The 24,625-nt window shown below is 35.7% G+C and overlaps 1 protein-coding gene across 3 annotated transcripts in view; it reads left to right on the forward strand.

The window, feature by feature from the left end:
- The window catches only part of DIAPH3 (diaphanous related formin 3), a 226,826-nt gene that overhangs the window by 86,143 nt on the left and 116,058 nt on the right, over positions 1-24,625 (forward strand). For all 3 annotated transcript variants that reach the window (XM_082073435.1, XM_082073436.1, XM_082073437.1), the window contains 3 exons: positions 11,745-11,840; positions 12,414-12,508; positions 13,947-14,048. In XM_082073435.1, the coding sequence (XP_081929561.1) occupies positions 11,745-11,840; positions 12,414-12,508; positions 13,947-14,048 (293 nt within the window). The remainder of the gene's footprint in view (positions 1-11,744; positions 11,841-12,413; positions 12,509-13,946; positions 14,049-24,625) is intronic.

Consider the following 24,625-nt stretch of genomic DNA (forward strand, 5'->3'; position numbering starts at 1 on the left):
TAGATATAGATGGTACTTGTTAACTTTAAATCTTAACAATCACAAAGATCAAGTCAATTATGAAAAAATATTTATCTTATTAAGGTGCACCATTCTGAGAGAAACAACCTTTAAGTAAAAAGAAATGTTTAATTGAAAATGTGTAACTTCTGCTTACATTTTAACGTGGTATCGAATTGCATGGATTTGTTTTGTGCCTTATTTCAGTGACAGGTGAATCGGGTGCTGCTGGATGGGGGGGGTCCAAATCTCTTTCTTTTTTGACACAAGTGTTTGAGGCCACACAGTGAACTGGGGCAGGGAACTAGCACAACTTAACACTGCCTTCTGGCATCCACTACAATGACAAAAGTATGCTAATCAGTGTAAAGCATCAGGAAAAAGGGTGGAACAGCCTCTTTCCAATGCAGTGCCAGCTTCTGGTCAGCTGGGACCACGGGATGATGATCTGTGAGCAACTGAGCAGATACTGCATCAGTTCTTTGATGCTGAAGGGAAGAGGCCTGACTGATGTCTCCTGCCCTGCTCCTGCTTACGTGGTCTTTGGTACATGGTCTTGCCCATTCTGGTGCTCGTTAGATTATTCCACAAGCTGATCAATCTTGCTACTTTGTTAGAAACCTACCCACAATTTTGGTTTTTTGCTTGGTCATTTTTCTGCCATTTTGGTGCACTGAGAAAGGTTTTGAAGCAACCTCATTATTGTGTTGGCTTTTTCAGAAATTGCAGGAATAGGCAGCCATGAGAAAAACTGCATGTGTGAAGACAAATGGACTCTTTTCTTTTATGAGCAGTTCTCTGCTATGTCTGCATACTGTGATTTGTGGAATGATGATACTATAGCCTAAGTATTTCATTTGGTGATTTGTGTAGTTTTCTTAGTACAAGCTAATGCTCATTTTTTTTTCCTTCTATGTAGACATTTACACATTTGAAGTAAATATTTATTTTTAAATGGGTGGGAAAAATTACATGAGTCAAATAATTTTTTAGAACAAAAAAATCTATGGTTAAGATAGCATCTTTTTCCTAGTGTCTGATGGTCTACATTTTTAGATTTAGTGAGATATGCTTAACATAGCTTAGATAGGAAAACAGTCCATCTTTCTCAGCGTAAAACCTGTGTTTGTGTATTTTAATCAAAAGACTTCTTAGTTGATGTACACTGAACAGACTATTTCACTTCTGTTACATAAAATACCTTGTTCATTAGCAAGATTTTAAATCTCAAAATAGATGCTATCTTTCAGCTTTTTCTGTCATTCATTGCTATCTGAACAACACATGCATTCCATATTTACAAAAAGGTATTTTAACTGCTAATATGTAGTGAACTTCTTGAGTACTCCACCAGAACTCTCTAGCAATGTAATCCTTTGAATTTTTTTCATCTTTTAGAATGGAATAGTGCGTGACTTTAAAGACTGGTACTAGTACAAAGATGGGAATTCATTTATGTCCTGTATATACCACATAAAACCAAGACAAAAAAGAGATATGTACTTTTTTGTGTCCATAAATGTATCTATTATGTCTTAACTGGTAAGCAGTAATGTGTGTAATATGTATAATAATAGAAATATATCAGATGAACTCCGTCTAAACCTCTGAGGGCAGATAAGTCATTTGAAAGTAATGGAATCAATGGTCATTGCATACTGTCATTATTTATATCTGAAGTCAGTGTATTTTTTTTTCTATTTTGAAAAGTATTCTGATTTGTCTTTCCTTTGTACTTCACGGTATATGTGTGAAGCACAGTTACAAGTTTTCGTGCTAATTAAATCAATTTAGTGAATAATTGAGATTCTTTTTCAGTGATGATTTTGCAGACTAGTGTATGTTTTGATAAGTTTTTTTTAAGAATTGCAAATTTATGGGGAGGAGGAAGCTTTAAGCAGGAAATGGAGGACAATTCCTCTAAATCTTTAGTTACCGTACTCTGTTTTACATAGATTTTTCTTCTGGTCTGCTTAAAGGGAACCGTAGTCATCAAATCAATCTTGTTTAAGTGTGTGCTTTTGATTTAAGAACCTAACTTGGATGAAAGTGGTGGTTGTATGAGAAATTGAAGATGCAAAAACTTGAACTGGTTTATCTCTGGTCCAGACTTTCCGTCTTTGAAACTCAAGTATATTAAAACTCACATATTTTAAAATGAAAATATAGATTATCACGAAGCAACTTGACATTGTAGTCAATTAAAGTACAAATGAGAAAAAGATATTTTACCTAGTCTTGTAAATAAAAAATTATAAATAGTTCTAACAATTTGAAAAATTGCACAGTAGGGAGATCTAAAATTAGCTTGTACCTTGAACTAGAAATAAGTGTTTGTCCGACTTTTAGAAGCTATTTAGTGAATTTGAAAGAGTTTTGAGATCAAGCATAGTAATGAATTGTTCATTAGAAGATAAAAAAAAAAATAACTACTAGTCTGGTAAACAACAACAGAGCATAGTGTGTGAAATACAAATACTACAGCATATTAATGATATTTAACATATACTACATGGAGTCTGTAAGCAGCATAAGCCACATCTTGGAGTGTCTCTCATTCAGAATTTACTTCAGAATGTATACTTGTATTTAAATTTCAGGGACTTCAGTGTGTTTCAAATGGTGTTCTGCTTCTTACTGCTTTGCTGAGTTAGAGCTAAGGTGTTAAAATTTTCCTACAAGTGATTTTTGCTCATGGGTAAAGACTTAATAAAAACAGAGTACAAAAGTTGGTCTTACTGCTTCTTATCTGTCTTCCAAGGGGGCAGAGGGTAAAGTTTGAGTAACACCCCTTTTCTACTTCCAAATGACAAAGCTTAAAATTATTATTATTTTTTTTAACCCAATAGTGAATTTGCCTCCAAACTGGTCTTTGTTGGGAAGGGAACAGTGCATTGGAGAATGAATCCCAACTTGCATGGTCAGTAGAGGAAGTTTTAGATTAGGTCGATAAAGTGGACAGTAACAGGTTGCTAAGACCAGCTGGTATTCACCCCGGACTTCTGAGGGAACTGAAGGATGAAACAGCTGAGCTATGAACTGTGCTGTGTAAACTGTTATTTGAGTCTATGCCAGGATCAGAGGAAAGGAAGCAAGGTGACAAATGTGATGACAGATTTTAAAACAATTTCTGGGGTTTAAGGATCTATGATCAGCAAAGTTGATACCTATGGTGCATATTGTAGATAATCATTAATAATGGGTAGAATTAGTTACTGTTTTAATAAATTACTAATATACTGGCAAGACCTTTTGTGTCTCAGTAATGGCTGAAAGCAAATGGGATTTTGGGAATTGTTAGGAAAGAAAACCAAAATAACAATTAAAAAAAGTGTCACTGTACAAGTTCAAGCTGTGCTCACATCCTGCATACTTTGTGTGGTTTTGTTTCCTCTTACTAATAAAAGATATAGAAAAGGTACAGCAAAATTATGAAGGTTATCAAAACACATAAAGGAGGTCTTTCTTTGTACAATGCATAATTAAGAATGGAAACTCTGTGTTGAAGGACTTCATTAACATCAAAACATTTCTAGGTGTAAAAAGCAATTACAAAAAAGCATGGAAGAACAATCTATCGAGGGTTATTAAATGAAAAGATTTTGCTCTGGAATTGGGCAGCCTCTGAAAGGCAAATATATGGAGTTGTGCAAGCACATGTATGCTTGACTTGGTGTTTCACTTTTTCCTGTGCATCTTATTGATCCCTGCAAGAGGTTGAATTTTGATCCAACAGGGCATAGTTATTATTGAAGAGGTTTCTGGAGGCAGCAGTTTAGTTATGATTCCAGCGCTTTTTAACTGGATCTTGCTCCTTCTGTTGCCTTATCCCACCTAACCTGGCCTGTGCTGGCTCCTTATCCAATCCTTTTGTTGGATATCTACCTTCTTTCAAATACTGAACCCCCCAAAGTAGAGTTAAACTGTTGTCATTCAGTTTCACAGGATAAGGAGCATTATTGTGCTTCTTGGATCATCTGTGCTCACCTTGGGTGCACATGCACCCAGGTCCTGTTAGTCTGCTTTTGATACCTTCTGTCAAGTGATGGATCAGCCTTGTGAGCCCAAGCAGCTAAGTCTTGATGGTAGGAAAATACCTGAAAATCGGGAGGTCTGAAAACTGCAGAATTATGTGTCCACTGGATTCTAAGTGGCTTGACTGCTAGGAACATTGTATGTTTTGCTTTTATCTCTTGAGCAAACTTCATTATAGCAGAGAAAGCTCATCTTGTTCCCCCGCTTTTTTTCCCATCCCAGGAAAATTAGTGAAGTTTTCAGTCCTTCCAGGAGTTGAATCAATATTGGCTAAAACTTTCAGTTCTAGTGTGGAGCCACACAGGTGTTCAGATTGTAACTAAGAAAAAGATTCTTCTGATTTGTATATGCCATATTTCTGAGAGTATTTTAGGTAGTTGCTTCTTAAGAAATAGGATTTTGTAGATAATTTTTTGTTCTTCAGAATTTTATCAGTTGCTATTAAAAACATGACAGCTTAATGTCTTTAATTTCTGAAAGAACTAACATTATTTAGAAACTATTTAGCCAGTACGGTAACAGTTTTTCAAAGTAAATGAAGACAGTATCTCTACTTTAAAAAATGTAGTGATGTAGTTCAGCTACTTGGCTAATTTTCCAAAAGCTGTACTCTTTAACTGTAAACTCCTGTGTTCCTTGTTATGAAAAGGGGCAAAAAGGTGGAAATACAAACACAAGTCCATTTTACTTTGTGCAAGTAAGGACCTTATATGTCCATCTTAACTACCTTTTTTTTAAAAAAAAAAAATTTTGGTCCACCTATTCATGCCATGATTGCAGTAAGCATGTTCTGGCAACTATCAAGTTTCTAAGCTGAAGTACTTATTTTTATGCATTGAATGTGATGTACACACAGAAAGTTAAAGACTGTATTAAGTAATATAAAAGGTGCTAAAACCATTTGAAAAGATGTTACGATTTAAAAAAAAAAATTTACAGAGCCATAAGAAAATTTACATATTATTCTCCAACTCTTGTACTTATTATATATGCTTCAGTTGCTCTCTCATGCAGATGATATAGTTATACAAGTTTAATAGGGTGAGTGTTTTGTGGTAAATTAAAATATTGAAAAAATAAGCTGATTCATAGAGAAGGTTTGTGTGAAAGTATCTATAAAGTCAGTCATTGGATATATTTAATAGCTGATTGTAATGGCCTAAGTTACTTTTTCTGTGTTACCTTGCAGTAGCCTGGCAAAGATAAAATGCCTAATCAGGCATTTTTGTATCTTTGTATATTTGTATCTTTGCTGTTGTCAATAATGCCAGTTCTTATGTACCCTTGAGTAATTATTTGTGGTAAAATGTTCTATTATGAATGAGATCATGATTCATGAGTTGAAGTTATCATGAAGCATGACTGAGTTGTCATGATGTATACATGAATTTGGGTTGGACTAGTTGATCTCCAGAGGTCCTTTCCAACGCTAACCATGCTGTGATTCTGTAATAAAGCCAATTCAACAGCAACATTGTCAATATAGGAGCAAAATTGCACGTGTGCATGACCGAACAGTTTTGAGGGAGCTATGAAGTGACAATCTATTACAAACTGCTCAGAGAACAAATGGTAGAACTTAAGAAATATTCACTGTTGTAGCAACTGCCATTCCAAAGATATGCATTACTGATGAATAGAAATTGTCAGAAAGGACGGAGGCCTGAATAAACAGAAACACTGAATACATTAGCACCTTTGCATTATATTTTCCACATATCTATTGTAGTGAACATGAAGAAGAATAGCAAGTACCCATACTTTTTAGGAGTTTGCACTCCAGCTTCATGTAAAGTGATGGAAACATTTTCAGTTTCAAAGCTGACAGATAAAACTGTGAACATTATTTATATTACTACTGTAGTTAATAATCTCATTCTGATTTTTCTAGTTTTAGATATACGTAGATGTAAAATAAGATGGAGTGTGAAAGTTGTTTTTTATAGTACTTGAAAAATAGTCTGTACCCCATAAAAGGGCTAGATTAGGCTATTAGGAGTAATGAACAGTTCCTGAGAGTTACATTTGTGTTGATAAAACTTTAAGTTGGTTGCTCTGTTTGGAAAGAAGACTATTTACCAGCTTCTTGGCCTCTCAGCCCTCGGTTGTTCTTCCTACTGTTGTGGGTCGTGCCCAGTATCCTCATTTTAGCCTTATTTTTATTAAAAGTCAAATAAGTGTCTTAAGTGATATTGCAGAATGATTTAGATCTAGTTCATAATTTCGTTGTTATTTTGAAGCAGATTTTCACAAATAACTTTGCTGGTGAACTCTGCAATTCAGTATGGAATCTGCACCTGTGTAGCATCAGCATCTAGGAAACAGGCTTGTTGGTGTCCTTTTTTGGAGACTAAACTTTTATTTGTCGCTTTGCATGTCGTATTGTGGGACAGTAGTTGTGGAGCTGTTAAGACAATCCAAGTCTTCAAAAGACTGTGTTATGTCAGTCAAAAGATAAGTATTTTTTGTCAGGCCTTTGATTTCAACACTGATGAGGATATACCTGGAGTTCTGTCCCCCATTCGGGGCTCACCTGTAAAAGAGACATGGACATACTGGCCAAACTCCAACAAAGGATCATGAAGATGATGAAGGGACAGGAGCATCTGTCTTATGAGGGAAGGCTGAGAGAGCTGGAACTGTTTACAGTGGAGAAGATAAGGCTCAGAGAAGGATCTTCTCCATGTATAAAAACACCTGAAGGGAGAGTGCAAAGTGGATGGACCGAGCACTTTTCAGTGGTGCCTAGTGACAGGACCAAAGGCAATGGGCACAATCTGAAACATAGGAAGTTCCTCCTGAACATCAGGAAGCACTTTTTTCCTGTGAGAGTGACTGAACAGTGGCACAAGTTGCCCAGAGAGGTTGTGGACTCTCCCTCCATCCTTGAAGATATTCAGAAGCCACCTGAACGCATTCCTAGGCACCTAGCTCTAGGTGGCCCTGTTTGAGTGAGGGGGTTGAACTGGGTGACTTTCAGAGATCCCTTCCAGACTCTGTCATTCTGTGATTTATAGTAAGCTATTCCACATTTTTGCTTTGAATAACTGAGAACTTTTGCAGCATCTGTTATTTAGCTACAACTTCATCTTCTATTAAACATCTATTCCTTTGATTCCAGAAAAGTTTTTGGAGATGAAGAATGCAGGTCTTTCAGTTGAATATCCTACTATATGGGGCACAAGCTGTCATTTACTTCTAAGGGTTAGACTTTTAAACAGATGAGGTAGGCATCTAGTTTCATAAAGAGAATTGGTATGGGCACATCCTTTGAGCCTGTGACCCCAGGCTTGTTCTTTCATTTTTTAGTGAAGATAGAATGCAAGATGATTGTTGCCTTAGCTAAGAGGGTAGGAAAGGTGCAAGGTCTTGTATAGTTTTCCGTACACTGTGTTACTTAGTGACAAAATAACTCCACCGAGTATTCTGTAGATTTCTGTGTAATGTAGTTTTCAAGTTTCATCTGCACTAGGGATTCAGACCTTTTAAAATAAATATTCAGATCTGCATGTTCCTTTTGAAGCCTGTATTTCAAAAGTATTTTGTTTTTATTCAGTAAGATGATGTATTTTAGAAAAAAAAAAAAGCCTTTAGAATACAGATGCACAGACATGGATTTTCTTACACAAAGATAACGAGTGGAAGATCAAGTCAAGACCTGTGGCAGAAATTGAAATAGTGGATAGCAGTTCTTGACTGTACAGATTCTTTCAGTGGTACATACTGTTATGCTTTTGTAGAACTGCAGAGCAGCTATGTGAGATTCAATCCACATTTCCATGAAATGCTGTTCTGCAGGCTTCCAACTGTGATGTTATATTTGTAAAACAGTCCTGTCACCACTCCTGTCAGGAGTCTGATTTCAGCCAGATAATTACCACAGGTGGAGGTAGTTGACTAGAGTTGAATTAGTATACGGACACATGTTTGAAGGAGACATTAAAAGCAATCTTTCCAATAGCTAAAACTCCTTTGAGGTTTTGTCCGTCTGTACACTGGCAACCACATCTGTTAGTTTTAGAGTCATGTTAATGAGGATGTGGGATTTTGGAGAAAAGAGGAACTGTGAAGGGTGTGAGTTGAATTCCACATGTTTCGAAGTGCTCTAGTACTTTGTTTTCCAGCCTGAGCGGGTAGAGCTAGAGCATCAGATCAGGTACTACTGACTAAAAATTATCCAGTTCAGATGCTGGGCCCACGCGTATGCCCCCAGTGTGACAGATGTAACATATCGACAGAACTTAAAAAGATGTGTGGTTCTTGATATGTAGCATTACTTTCCAGTTGTATAATACCTGAAATAAGACATTTGATTTTGAAAAAGTTAATGGTTTAGTATGATGGTCCAGCTTTGGAGACATGAGAGCTGTCTGTGGATTTTGAGGTCCCCTGGTTTGATTCTTCTCTCATTAGCACGACAACATCTTGCATCTTTTTCCCTTGATGGTCACCTCCTTTCTGCAGCAGCTGCCCACTCTTGCTGGGCTGCTTTCTCTTTGCCAGTGTAAGCAGATGTTTCCCATTTTCTGTCCTCTATATACTTTCCTCCCTGCTCCAGTGCCCTCCCCAAATGAAAATCTAATTGCTTATTTTATTTGATTTCTTTGTATTTACTTCACCTTTCTATTAATATTTTTTCTTTTTCTTCCACCCCCACTCTCCCAATGGGCTTTTTTCCCTTTTTTCTTGTTGGAAATAGATAATGGTTTTGTCTCTTGGTGGTGCTTGTTTGCTTTGTTTGTTTGGTTGGTTTTGTTTGTTTGCTTTTTGTTTTTTGTTATTTTGGTTTGGTTCTGTTCTTTTTCATTTTTTTCTCCCTCCCTTTCTCCCTTATATGTTAATAAGCAAGTGAGGTAAAAATGTCTGCAGGTGCCTAGGGGATATCAGAGTTTTCAATGGCAAGTGTAACATTTCCAGTAGGGAAGACAAGTAATATGTATCCTCTGCTTCTTATTGCTGCCAACTATGTAAGGATGTGACCTGAATTCTCCTGAAGAAGTTCCACGTAAGTTTGCAGCAATTTAGTTTGTCGTATAGTTGTATAACTTCACATACAATTCCTGCATGAGTAACTAGAGTAAATGTGTTCTATGCTTATACATTTTTTCCGTAGGGTTACGATGCCGTAAGTTTTGCTGTATCATTGTGCATAACCACCCCCTGTTTTGACTGTTTTCAGCATGTAGCCCATAAGAAATCTGAGAGGTCCATTGAGGTGTGTAACTGCAGGAGAAAACAGTAGCATGATGTTGAGATTTTTAGCCCCTGACATGCCCTTCTGGGTTCTGTAGGGGCTCTTCTTAAAGCATAGCCAGATAAAGTGAAGTTTTAGTGTTAGCCTCCTTTTTATCCAGTAGCTCAAATGCCATTCTCTTCCTTTTGAGCATGGGATATTGAGTTGTCACGTTGATGGTTAAAACCTACTTCTTTTGCTTTCACATGCATAATAAGCACTGTGTCGTTTTCCTGGGACAGGAGAATTGTAACCTTTCTGTTAAATCTGTGCTAAAAGAAATTCCAGGCCAACTGGTTGCTGTGGGTAGGCTGGGGAGAAAAAGAAAAGAGGAGGAATGTGGCTTTGTAACCCATTTCTAAAAGGACATAAAGCTACCGGAGAGTATCCAGAAGAGGGCTATGAAGTTGGTGAAGGGTTTGGAGAGGAGACCATAAGAAGAGCAGCTAAAGTCACTTGGTTTGTTCAGCCTGGAGGAGACCTCGTGGCAGCTACAGCTTCCTCACAAGGGGAGGAGGAGGGGCAGGCACTGATCTCTTGTCTCTGGTGACCAATGACAGAACCTGAAGGAATGGCAGGAAGATGTGCCAGGAGAGGTTCAGGTTGGACACTAGGAAAAGGTTCTTCACCCAGAGGGTGGTGGAGCACTGGAACACCAGGGAGGTGTCATGGCCCCGAGCCTGACAGTGTTCAAGAAGAGACTGGACAATGCCCTCAGACACATGGTGTGAACTATCAGGTTGTCATATGCAGGGACAGGAGTTGGACTTGATGATCCTTGTGGGTCCCTTCCAACTCAGGACATTCTATGATTTGCTGGAACCCTGGATATCAGTCTGGCTTGCAAGGACTGCTTTAAGCCTTAGCTCAGTAATTTCATTTTTCAGAATACCACGTTCTTTTTGGCACTCTGTCATGTCCTCAAGTGGATCATCATGCTGCCTGCCAGGTGTAGAGTATAAGAAGTGATTTAGGAGATGATTCAAATTTGTGTCTCAACCAACTCCAAAGGGAATAGAATCTAGTCCCTTCAGTCACTGTGTGAAGTCTTTTAGTTCTTATGTCTTTGGTAGTATCCCAGACAACAAAGCTCAAAGACCTCAAGAGCTCATTTAGTCTGTGTCCCAATCCTAGGCAAAACTTATTGTGCTTAGAAAAACATTTTTTAAGAATGACAGAGCTCTCAAAGCTTAAAATTGACAGAAGTCATTTCAGCTTAGGGAAATCCTCTTGATAATTCATGTTACATCTAGTTTTGTCAGGAATCATCAGTGAGCTAGAAATTTTAATTCTGTGCCTTCTTGACAAGACCTCTCATCTATATCCATCTCCTTCGGAAGTCAGTAGCATATACGTTTATACATATATATACATACCATATACCTTTATTACAGCATTCTACCCTACTCTCAAATATTTGAAGCATGTATAACTTAATTTGGAACAATCATGCTGCAAAAGCATGGAAACTAATTTCATTTGTGAGAGAGTATAGATAATCAGATAAACAATAGTAATACATAGGGTGAATAACATTTGATGGTGAAGATTTGTGCTGGGAGAGGAAAAAAAGAGAAAAAAAAAAAAAGTAAGAAAATAAAAAAGGACAACCAAGTTGGATTTAAGGAAAGATTTGTGTGGTTTTGGTATTTTCATTTGTTTGCACAATAATTGGAATGCTTCCTACTAATACATTATCATGCCTATGCAGTTATTTTAAGTGAAATTCTTATGACAACGTGTGAATAATGAGAAATAAATTCAGCTTATATAATGCATTTCGGAGATCCTATTTTATGAATTATTTTCTGAAAAGAAAGAATAAACCAAAATTTCCAGCAGTGTTAATGTGCGTTTATACAATCACTTGGTATTTTATAATATGGTGGTTACATCCTATGTTTAAAAATACATATTTTTGGAGGAGATAAGAAAATAGGTATACACTCATTCATATCATAAGGTAATATTAAGTTTTTAATGATTCGGTTGCCTTTGATAATTTTGGTTCATGTATTTAAACAAAAGCTGTCACAAAAATAATTAAATTTTGAGTTAGTTCTTTATTGCTCATTTCTGAGACATATTGACATATCTTCTTTAAGATTTGTTATTGGTAAAATCCAGTTCAGAATGGTGACCTGGCCAGGCTGACTGAAGTATGTTGCATAGTATTTTAAATATGACTTTCATGACCTTAGACCATTTGTACAATTACCATTAACATCTTTATTCAGTTTCTATTAAAAAAAAATATATTTTTCTAGAAGGCTGACAAGCTGAAAAATTTGACTGAAGGGCAATAATTTTGTGAATACAAGGAATAAATGCAAAACCTCTGTATTTTTTTGTCTGTATATTCTATGATATGTTCTTTGTGAACTGTGTTTGATAGCAAATACGTTTTCTGAATTCATTAATGCTTACTCTAAATATTAAGAGTAAACAGTGAGTGTATTTTTGTTTACTTTGGCAGTAAAAAAAGAGGAGGAGGACTTTGAAGAAAAGAAATCCATTAAGAAACGAATCAAAGAATTAAAAGTCTTGGACCCAAAGATTGCACAGAATCTGTGTAAGTAGTGTCTGGTTTTATGACAAAGTAACGTTGTCTAGATGTTCCATAAAAATGTCTTTCTCTCTTGTCTGACTGCCTGGTAACCACTTTTTGTTTAAAGCGTGTGAGAATACGTGCACATTGGTGTTAAACCCAGACATTAGAGCTGATACAACTGAAACACGAATAAACAGTGTTTATAAGAACATTTTTTTTTTAATTGTTTATATGGTTTTGGTTTCTCATGATGCTTTTTTTTAAGAGAAAGCTCTTACAAGACCATGGAAAAAAGTGTAATTGTCACTTCAGCACAAAATACTATAACAGCAAAGATTATCCTGCAGAGTAGACTTGTCACTGTCCGCTTCTGGAGGTTTTCTCTGGTGCTCGATGTTGTGTGTAATGAATGGATGGAGTGGGCTGGAATTACAGAACAGTGCTTAAAAATACATTTGATTTTTTATTTTTTTTATCTGTATTACTTTGCATAGTCTTTATTAACCTGTAGATGCTGTAGCCTGTTTAACTTGTGTTTTGTAAGTAGAAAAAGTTTGTTGTCTTTCTTCATTATGTGTGGAATCTTTGTTTTAGCAATTTTCCTTGGCTCTTTCCGAGTGCCTTATGAGGAAATCAAAATGATGATATTGGAAGTAGATGAAACACAGCTATCAGAGTCCATGATTCAGGTAAGGAAAAAGACACTTTGAATCCAAATATTTCAGGGTAAGCCTCTCATTAAATAGAAACTTGTAGCTAAAAAGCCAGAACATTAATAAGTTCTCACATTCTGTTGTTTCTTGTCCTCAGACATGCTGTTCTGTTCCTTTACTTATCTCTAGGGATGCAGCTTCTGCTGGCGATCAAAGCTCCCTTGTCTTCTGACTTGAACTGACTCTGGGGCCCCTCTTTTCTCAACTGGGCAGAAAATTCAAAAGTTCAGTTATGGCCTAAGCAAACATTTACATATGCTAAGTGGGTTGTGCTAAGCAAGTTCTATAAGAAGCAGTATACCACATAGGTCAATAAGCTAAGGCCTGAACATAGACTAAGACAGTCTCTGTTTCCTAATGCATTAAGGCTCTTTGATATTCAAATGTGTGACTCATACTGTAACACACAGCTATTTGTATGCGAAGGTCAAAACAAGGCAAATCTATATTCGTACACTTTGCTTGCAAAATAAATTTCCACAGTATTGGAATGTCAAAATAAGGTCCTAGTGAGGAGACTCTGCAATGTTTACCATGCTCCTTTCCTTTCTGCATGCATTTTGGCCCTCACTTCTTCAAGCTTGGATTTCTAACATCTTTAAACTCTGTTGATCTAGTTAGACCTCACTTTCCTTTAAAAGGAGCTTGTCTACTGATTGATTTATTGATTTGAAGAATGTTTCTCTTAAGAAATTTTTGAAGGAACAAACATGAGCGATCATCTTCAGTGACAGTGCATATAATTGTGGTATAAGCCTCTATTTCATTCAATGATACAGTTAATACTGGCACAGAAACTATTATTAATACTTTAAGGTTATTAAGATGAACAGATCAGTTTATACCTCTAAGCTGTTTGTTTATTCTAGTTTACACTTAGGTCACTTTTCTTTTTAAAGGTTTTCTTCATGCTCAAAAGAAGCATGATGTGTATCTTTGTTTTATTTGGAATAAAACTAGAAATGGTCTAAAATAGCATGAAAAGCTGAGAGATGGAATATGCTATGCTGTTACATTCAGCTTCAACTCTGTCTCAATCCATGCTTGCTCTGAGACACTCATGCTATTTGACCTTACCACTGTTTTTCAACAGTGAGAATTTAGTCTGTTAGTAAAATTAGGTCCTCAGCAATATCGTGAAGCAGCCTGTTGCTTGTATATCACGAAAGCTATTTACTTGCATTGTAATAAAACAGATTTTGACTGAACTGAAATGTCTGCCTTTTCCATCAAGTAATGGGGAAATGCTAGAATTAGCCTTTCTGATCCTTTCTTGAAATATGGTACTGTCTTCAGGGCAGAGTGTTGTCTTTGAAGTGTGTGGTAATGATGGGTGTGTAATGCCATTTGCCTGCAATAATTCAAGCAACATAGAATTCGAGATTTTTAAAGCCTATTTTACTTTTCTTGGTAGAATTTAATAAAACATCTTCCTGAACAAGAACAGCTGAATGCATTGTCCAAGTTCAAGAACGAGTATAATAACTTGTCTGAGCCGGAGCAGTTTGGAGTTGTGGTGAGTTCTGTCTTGTTATTTTATTTTTGTCCTTTCCTGGAAAGCAGTTTTAATATATTATAGAAACAATACCAGCTGCTTCTTCCTAAATGTGAGAGGGTTCCAGACTGGGAGAAGAGTACAAGTGCTGCCTTTTAATCTGACTTTTAGTGGGCATATCCATGCATGTGAAAGGTCTGAATGTTGGAATATTACAGCTGGAATTATGTGGGATTGTCTTTCTTTAAAAAGCTGATTTAGTTTACCAATCCCCCTTCCTGCTCCACAAAAAAACCCCAACCAACCAACCAAATCAAGACCAACAAAAACACACCACAAAAATACCCAAAGCCAACCAAACATAAACCACAATCCGCGCCCCCCCCAAAAAAAGGAAACAACAAAAAGAATACAACCCATCACCACCACCAACAAAAAACACAACCAAAAACCCAACCCAAAACCCAAACCAACACTGGTATTTTCTGTGCCAAAGTTTCACTGGGAGATACAGAGTTTTGGTTTTGAATTTCTATAGCTAAAATACATTTGCTTTAATTTTGTTTGAATGTTAACTTTTTCAGTGAAGTTTTCTACACTGATCTTTTTCTTTCTGTTCTCCATGTAAATGGGAAGAAAATACTGTAGTTATCACCATGTTAATGTATTCTTTCTCCTTCTTTGTCTGTTTCATAGTATGTTCTGTCATGAGTACTTGTAGTCACTTTTTCCATTCCCGCGGGTAAATACACTTCTCATATTTCTCAGGTTGAATTAACAAAGGAGGAAAGGAAGAGATAAAAGAAAATACTGCTAGTTCCCTGCTGGCAGTTGATGCTTTTTGCAGAAATATAGTTTGGATAAAATTTCTATATAGCACGTAATTCATAATTGGTTTCATCCAGACAAACACAGAATAAGGGTATTTCTTTTCCTAGGTGCACGTACCTATATAAGTCTTTTATTTTTTTTGTCCACTTCTAGTGTTTCAAGCTAAGATGGTCGGTGTTAGCTTCATCTGGGAGGATTTCCCTGTTGGGAGTTGTATCTGTGGGCTTCAGGAAAAGGAGTATCTTGTCTTTGTAAGAGCAGGCAATTGCTGTTGATAGTTTTCTGTGATGATATCAAATACCTGTAGTAAATATTGGAACAGCTGGAGTACAGGTATGGAATATAAGAGCAGTGGTCACTATTCTGAGTCAGCTGAAGAACATTGGTCTGGTCAGGAAACACCACCATGCTGAATTGGTGCCAGTTGCAGATGTGACACAGTCTTCTTTGAGTATCAAACAAACAAACAAAAACAATAATTAAAAAAACCCAAGCCAACCAAACAAACACACAAAAAAACAGCCTAGTTCTGAAGTCATGCTTTTGCCGAAAGCTGTTGCTGCTGTTCATTTTTGACCCATGTTTAACAGTCAATGTACATCTAATGTAGTGCTGGTGTTGGTGTTCTTGGGAGTCTTCTAACTGCAGAAAGAGAAAGAACACCACTGTTTTTAATACTTTTATTTATTTCCAAGATTTTAATACATGATTTTCTGTTTGAAGCCAAATTATCAATTTCTCTTGGTCCAAATCGCCTAGTTAATAAGCTAATACATTTTTTTGTGTTTTATTTCTTGTTGAGATTTTATCAGACATTCAAGGCATCTATTTATAGTTCATCTCTATCTTAACCTTACTTTATTTGATTAAATTAACACCACTTATCTCAAGAGGTCATTGAATAGGTCTCTGAGATCCTTTAAAAGGAGTATCCTCCCTCAACCAAGAAAAAATGCAGTCAAAACATATTTTGTTGTTTTATGAGATGTGAAACTAATGCTTTCAGCATCTCTGTTGCTTGGAAAGAACACAGAAGATCTAAAGACAAAGAAATTATTACCTTTTCACTTATTTGCTTATAATATTTGTTTATTCAATTCATTAAATAGCAGTAGTTTCAGAAAGGTAGGTTTCACAATAAGTTTTAGATTTGTTTTCAGTCTAGTTTATATTACAGACCTTTAAAAAGAGAGAAACAGGTTGACAGTTAAATCCACCATGACCAACAGAATTTAACCTTTGGTGGTGAGAATTGGGAGGAGGCTGTGAAAATGATTATTATGTTTGCATCAGTTCTCCAGCTGTAAAATTTGTTTTAAATCTGTAATTTTATAAATGAGCATTCTTACGTTTATTTACCCAGTTGTGGTAATCAATGTAAAGCTAAGATACATCAATATATTAATGTTGCATTTAAAAAAAGCAAAACCCAAGACCACAACCAAAAAAACCCCATACCTGTGAAGAATCACTTTAATAATTTTAAAAAATAATTTACATTTACTTTAATTGTACATTCTGACATGTCAAATTCTCTTTAGATATTCCATGGTTCTGGGCTTTGAACTTGTATTTTTCTCACTTGCATATTATTTATCTTTGAATGTGAACTAATACTGCAACCGATATAGAGTAGATGGTAATTGGGCATTCCTGGAATACACAGCCAGATGTATGGTATGGAAGGCTTCTTATCTTATAGAAGAGTTAACTCTGTCCTCACACTTTCATCTTCTCTCCAAAATTTTTTTTTCAAATCCTGTAGGGTAAAACAGCTATGTTAGATTCTCCAAACTTCTTCCTTGTTCTCAAAAATATGTCTTCATCTTAAATGCTGTTAAAGAATCTGAGGAAATTAAAAATCAGATATACTAGATTTAGTCTGGAGTCGCATATGTTCAAAATTTAATGTATTGTAATACATATGTTTCCTAAAAATATGTTTCTGCATAGGCCCATATCTCCATCATGTATGAGATGGGAACGAAATTTCCTTATGTAATGAATAAAATCTGTTGGTAGAGTTCCTGGCTCAGTTGATGCCACAGATGACAAGTCTTTCTGTGCTTGTCAGAATTGGACTCTATGGTAACATTTTTGGGTTTTATGTTTAAGTTTTATGTAAACATCAAACATTAGTTTTTAGTTTAAAAAAAAATGAAACACTTGAATCTAATCTGGAATTCAGCTCTATGCACTTTTGTCCAGTAATATTAAAAGTTCATGGGTTTCTGGAAAATTCAATGTTAGAAAACTGAAGGGGTAGATTGTTGACGTGGAGGAGAGGTTCATATGCATCAGGCTTACTGAGAAAAATTCAGGTGTCCTGTGCTGAATTAAAGTAGCTTGAGCACGATGCTTCTCCCTGATAACCTTGTTTCAAACTATGTCTGCCAGGATGACAGAGATAAGCATTTATGAACTTCAGCAGGTTCACTTGAGCCTGACAAATTATGGCAAAATGCCAATAAAGGTAGATTTACACCAGTAAATTTGACCATGAACTGGACTGGCTGAGGAGCAGAAACCTATCTGATGGTGCCAAATCATTCCAACAGTATTATTTATGTAACTGACTCATTGTGGAAATACTTATATAGGACAATTTCTTGCAAGGTTATGCATTTTAGCTGAATTAGTAAAATACAAAGTTAAGTAACAAATGTATTTTTAACTTTATTATCAAGAATAGACATTGTTTCAAATAAGACATTTAAAAATTAATTCCACATTGGTTAAAGCTTGCTTTGCTGTTTTTATTTCATATTTTGAGCCTTACCCAACTGACAAACCTGTCTTTTGTTCTTTAAAAATGTCAGATTTACTGCAATTGGACATACAAACAAATCTGAAATTTAGGGTGTCAACATTTTGCAGTTGATCAGGAGCCCTCTAGTACTTAATAGATGTCTTTTGGAAAGCAAATTGGATTATGGGGAAAAAAGTGGTGCGTGGGTTTTGTTTTTTTTTTTGTCATCAAACCATCATAACAAGTGTTATTTTCTATTTTTATTGAATAATCTCTAGTCTTCATTCTTTCATCAAGACTCCTGTAGTATTTGAGCACTTTTTGGCAGTGGTTTTAATACCATATTATTGTCTCTGTAATGCTAACAGTATCCTCACTATTGTACAACTATAGAATTGGCTATCCATGTCAGTTTTGTCTAAAAAGGTAATTCAGCTGGGAAGTAAAATGGTGGTCTACTTAATAGCCAGCAAACCTTTCTGGAATCTGGAAGTAAAAACATTTCTGAAAACATTTGTGTTACTTAGTTCAGTCACATTAATCCTTTAATTACTTCCATTTCAGCAGTACCTGTAAATAATTTTGTAAAAGAAGATACATTTTAAAGCACCCCTGCAGGTTAATTCACACTTTTCTTAAATCTTACACAATAGTTTTTTTTTAATTTCACCATCCTTTTGCTGTTTATTTGTTTGTTGTGTGTGTTTGTTGTTGTTTTAAATCTGGTAGTATTCAAGTACAAATAAATTTGAAAGGCACCATTTTTCTAGTGTCATACCTTCTATTCATACAGTAGAGCTTCTTTTAGAGAACAAGCTACAATCAGTTTTTAACATATTTTAAATATGTTAATTTTAAAATATTTTTAAATTTTTAAATATTTTTCATTTCTCTTGAAGGCAGGGAGTTTTGAAGGAGCCACTTGTTTTACTCTTTGTAAATGGAATCTTATGTATTTGTGTTTCATCAAAGTTCTTCAATCTCTATCTGGCTCTCTTTATCTTTTGTTTTAGTCTGGCTGGGCAGTGGGCTGAGAACTTATACTAATTTTTTTAAGTACTGCTGTTGACATAAATATGAATCTTGTAAGTGTATTTGTTGTGTTTTGTTGTTGGTTCTTGTTTGTTTTTCCTTAAAATAGCTGGTTTATGCCTTATTTTTTGCTAATCTCTTCAAATGAGGAGAATCAAACAAACATACTATACATTACTTTCAGGTTTGTATTTTAGCTGATTAATGTCCTGTAGCAATGGTATTTCAGAGAATTCAGAGATCCCATGTTAATTTGGTCTAAAGTTATGATTAAGGGAACGACTAAACTATTTGACTTCCAAGGAAGAGCCTAAGTAGTGAATAAACTGATAATTATAATGGAGCCCTCTTTTGTCCTTCTGACTTTGAATTCAAAGTCAAGATATGGTATTCTGCAAGAAACAGCTAGACACTTATTGTGAAACTGGCATGCTGTGACTTACAGTACTGTAGGTTTCACTTCAACCGAAGTTAATTAACTTTTGTTGTTGGCTTAAAGACATTGAGGACATGACTCTTAAACAGTTCAGCGTCCCTTCATGAGTGTGGCTTGAGGTTTTGTTTTTCTTTCTGTAGTGACTCAATAGGTTGCTTTTGTGGTTTCTGCAATTATCCTCTTAAGTTATTTTGCACTTTTATGTTTTCTGTTCATTCAGCAGTAAGTTTAAAGTAAATCCTTTATTACCCTTATCTTCTTTTCCAGACTTTAGGTTTTCCTTAGATAAACTACTTTATTTTTCTCTACATTCTTTCCTTCACTTACTCCAGGTTGATGTCTCAGAACATAGATACTATCAACTATTACTGTGGAGTTTGGGTTACTTTCATTTTCTTTTTTGGGGGGCAGGAGGGGGAGCTTCCATGCATCCATGAAGTATTTTATGAAAACTGTATTAAATGTGTTCATCTTATTAAGTGCTTAGCTTAGCTTCATATAATAGTTCTATCTTAACTTGATCTTGGTTTGAATGCAGTATTTCGTTGCTCAAATTCTCGATGAAGTATGCTTGTGCTTGCTGAAATTTAGATATTCAGTTGCATTTTGGTTTACTATAGTTATTGCCTTGTACTTGGTTTTAGTGCAATAAACTTCCTCCTAGAGCATCCTAACTATCATCTTATTTTCTTCGAGGTTTCATTGATTACGACTGATATTGGGTGATATATTCTAAAACGTGTGAATGATGAAGATTATCTTTGTGTTTAGAAATGAGTAGCCATATGACAACACACTTTCAATGCAAGACCCATCTAATAAGAATGGGGTTTCAGCTAGATGATCATCTTCATAGGTGACTGTTGACAGAAGGTTGTTTTCTTTGTTTTTTTCATTTTTTTTTTTAATATTTTTTCCTGGTCCTTTCTCTGGTGGGCGATATAAGTATTATGTTGCTTTAGGTCTTCAAACATTTAGCAACATTGATTTATTCTGCAAGTAGTTCTTTCCTACTGAGAAAAACATATTGATTTACAGAATATTTTCTAATTTTGGATGTAGTCTCTGTCGTTGTATCAAATAACGGAGTAGATAATTAAATAATGTCATCTCATTTGTTTCCAGTGAAGTTGATATAATAGTTATTAGTTAGGTTTATTAATCATGACTGATACTTTAAATGCAGTAACCTGTTTAATGGATTTCCACTGATGAACTATTGCCGTACCACAATTCAAGCCTTGCAGCTGAGTACAGGTATATATTTGGCTTTCACCTGAAAAAAAACCCAAAGCATTTGCCATCCACAGTGACACTTTGCATTTCAGACATCTTTCTCCAAAGACTTTCGTGGTTACATAATTTTATCCAGCCTTTTATTTAATTATACCTAATGTATACCATATAGCCTATTTCCTTGAGTCTTTTTGCATAAGAGATAATAAAGTGCTGAAATAATGAACTATTTTTGCTAAAATTCATGTGGTAAAGAAGAAACTGAGTTCTTGAAGTATAGCGATTAAATATCATTCTGCCTCATGAACAAGATGACAAAACACTGGAGAACACTGTTGCATTCCTTTTCCAATTTGTCTGTGATTCTTCCTTTTTTTTGTCCTCGCAGACAAGGAGTGAATCAGAAACCACCGGTGAGGTTTTGAGTATTGTCAGAATACGATAATTAAACTGATGTTATGCATCTTACAAGTTTTTTGAGTATTCCAGTGAAAGGAGGGTTGGAATCACAGAAATAAGAAATGTTGGGATGTCAAGCAATAGTTTAGAATCTGTTTTTTAGAAGGAAAATAAAAAGTATGAAGAAATGCGGATTTATTCCAGTTTAAGATAATATTTTTACTAAATAACAAATGAGATTTCTGGAATAACTAACTGGACTTTGGAAATCTTTATTAAAATAAAGCCTTTTTTAACGTAGCTCTTTGTGTTTGGCATTTCTAAAAGTATATTAGGTACAGAAATATTTACGTGACTGCACTTTTTGCGCTAAACTATGCTATGTATTTTTTTGCAAAAATTTTGTAAAAGAGGATTAGGCAAGTGTATCAAGAAATTTCCTGCTCTGTTAAAGCAGTGTAAGGTAATTCTTTTGTATGATAAAGATTCATGAGGAAATTTTCTGTAGGACACGTCTCATGCTTTAACCATCTGCAGTATTTTTCTGTCTGAAACACCTAATAGACAACACTTACGATCATTGATTGATATAGCAGTTGCTTTTCTTTTACTTTTTGTCATCTTCACTTTTTTGATGATCATAGATTTTGTTGTCAGGCAGATTTAAAATTTTTAGTTCTTTTTTCTTATTGCAAAGAGTTTATCTGTCTTTGCCAAATATTTACCTTTATCTCCTTAATTTTTTGGACAAGCAGAAACACTTACCAAATACTGTTGTTTCCATTCATGTTTGAAGTAACTTTTTTCTCTCTGAATTTTTTACTTCAAAACTTGGTCAATTGCATATTCTTTAGAATACATCTCACCTTTCATTTAGACATTCACTCTGCTATATCAATCTATCCAAGGACTCTTATCCAAATATAAGTTTAATGATGTTATTACCTGTCTTTATTCCTGTTACAGCACTGACAGTTTGTATTTTCCTTGTATTCCACTGTTGATGATGAGCTCATTGCTGGTTTTTGTCCTTCCATCTTCCACATGTAAACAAATTTTCTGTTTTTTTTTTTTTTTTTTAATTTAAATTTCCTTCTCTCCCTTACTCTTCAGCTGGTAAAAGTTCCTTATCTTAATTGTGTGAAATTCTTTAAAGGCTGGTCTCTTTCAAAATTACATTGTACAAACAAGTGGTCCTGTCTGTGTGTGGAATTCTCAATCACTTATTTCAAAGACCGAGGCCTACAGCCTTCAGTGTATTTATCAGTGCTGTTCTTGTGTCCTTATACTAAAGCCCTGACATTGCCTCAGTTTTTTCTCCTAGTTCTGTGAAATACTGGACAGTTTCCTGCCAGAAGTTGAAGAGTGTTTCATATTTACTTGCCCATAGTTATATTGTCCCCTCTGCTAGCTATTATTTGGTCATCTCAAGTTTCAGCTTCCTTTTGACTTCAAGAGTTTTGTCTGGGTGGCACAGCACGGTGTCTGTCTTAAGCATTGATGACTATGCAACATGGGTCCAGTTACAGCTGAGAGAGAAACCAATATGCATATCTGTTTTAGCTGTGTGTTTATTTCTTTATTGTGGTGGGGCTTCTTTTTGTTTGTTTGTTTGTGGGTTTGTTTTGTTTTCCCCTGTGTGGCTTTCCAGGAGCAGCAGAGCCCTTCTCTGGCTGTGTGAGCTAAGCTAACATCTAACATTGCTTCAGTTCCGCTCCATTAGAGTATGTTTTTCCTTTGTACTCCAGGCACTGACAGTGTTCTGGCATGAGTCCACTGTTGACTCACCTGGGGACAGCCTTGCTTTTCTTATCTCTTGCTTAGGACATCTAAAGCCCCCTTTTGGCTGCCAAGTGAAGATTCTGATAACTTCAGAAAAAATAATGTTCGTTTAGATATCCTTTTGAGAGAAACTTAAAAGGAGACACTCCACCATGGGTAATTTTAAGTATAAAGAATAGTTAAAATAAACAGATTTGGACCATGGAGGTGCAATTCAGTTTCACAGGAAAAGAACTTATAGATGACAAAATAGAAGAAAAATATAGGTATGTTGAAGAAAACAGAAACGAAAAGTTTCTAGATGGGCTGGTTTACTGGGAAATGTGACTATAGAGTAGTTTTTCAACAAGAACTCTTATGAACCCTTTTAAATGACAGACTATCTTGTAAACAGGTAGGAAGTCCAAGTTAAATGCTATTCTGAGTTATGGTTAATAGTTGTGTAGAACTTTTAAAAAATAAGAACAAAAAGAAGTAATGGAGATCAGTTACTCAAATACAGGTTAATTAAGAATGATCCAATAATACAGTGGTATTAATTTCAGACAAGCAAGTTTACAGCCTTTTAAGAAATACAGTGTGAGAAAATAAATAGGATGTCCTTATTTGAAAGACTGCTGGAGAGCTGAGAAATAAACCATTCTTCATTGTAATTGTTTTTAATAAACCTAGAATAGATATGTGTGAGTCAACATTTGTTAGTTCTTTTTGAATGTAAAATATTCAAGTACTAAAGATTGTCTCCTATTTTTGTTCATTTGTATTAATTAGATCTGAGTGTGTGATTTTTTTTTTTCTGAGATATTAAAATTGTAAGGGTCATGAAACAACAGATAAGGGCATCTTATTACTTGCTTGTTTGAAGTAGACTTTCTGAATTTTCTTCTAAGTTGAAGGATAAATACAAAAGAGAAGTTTACAGTAACCCAAGCTTTTAAGTTTTAAACGTGCATGGAAAAATGAACATAGAGAAAAAACTATATGTGAGGTCTTACAGAGAAGCAAGAGTGATTTTTTTTACTTGCACAATTTTGATGTAAATTGATTTCTACCTGCTCAGCCTGTTATAGATTTAATTCACTTGCGCTGTCGTACCCACATTTTTCTGAGCAGCGCCATGTGCGTGTCCACGCAGTCTGGCCAGGGTCGCTGATGTGCAGCACAGCGGACAAGGGACCCTCTCAATTCCGTATTATGTCTCTGTGGTGGTTCTTGATCGACGACAGCAAGTTTTTTTTTGACAGATCTTTTGTATGGTCACAAGTCATCAGTTGCCATGAGGTTGTCTTTATCTCAAAATCTCCTAACTTCAGCTTCCTGAAAATCTTGGCCAGGTTGCCCTGGCCTACAACTTCCCCCTAAAGAAGCTGTAGGCTGTGTTGAAGTCACCTCTCAGCCTTCTCTAGGTTGATCAGCCTATTATGACTTCAGATGCTCCTCATAAGTCTTGCCCTCAAGACTTTTCACCATCTTGTTCACTCTCCTCTTGACACACTCTAACAGTTTGTCCTTTTTATCCTGTGGTGCCCAGAACTGCACACAGTGCTCCAGGTGAGGCTGCACCAGTGCAGAGCAGAGCGGGACAGTCACCTCCCTTGCCCGGCTGGCAATGCTGTGCTTCATGCACCCCAGGACACGGTTGGCCCTCTTGGCTGCCAGGTCACATTGTTGGCTCATGTTCAACTTGCCACTGCAACCTGCTGGAAATGGTGTCCTGAGAAGAAACACAGCTCATTCTGTTGACCGTTATGCTGCTGTGTATTTTGCATGCTTACATTTCTATTCGTACGAACCTTAATATTTCTGGTAAAGAATGATAAAACAGGAAAAAAATCACATTGACCTAACGATGTAGCTAGAGTGTAAAGAGCTTTTGTGAATGTCTGTCCTGCAGACAGGAAGTGCCACTGAGAAAAAGAAGACGTTGAACTCTTTTTACGCACTTCTAAAAATCTGTTCAGCAAGGAACATGCACTTGAAAAAGAACTTGTTGACAAACAACTCTCCTTTTTATTTGTGGAGTAAATATGGTGTTTGAAAGAACAGGAGAATGAGAAATGTACCTCCTAATTGTTTCAGATATGTTCTCGTAATTTACATTTCAAACTATACTTTTTGCAGGGGATGGTTGGA

This window comes from Streptopelia decaocto, assembly GCF_964273445.1.
Source record: "Streptopelia decaocto genome assembly, chromosome: 1".
In the NCBI taxonomy this organism is placed as follows: domain Eukaryota; kingdom Metazoa; phylum Chordata; class Aves; order Columbiformes; family Columbidae; genus Streptopelia; species Streptopelia decaocto.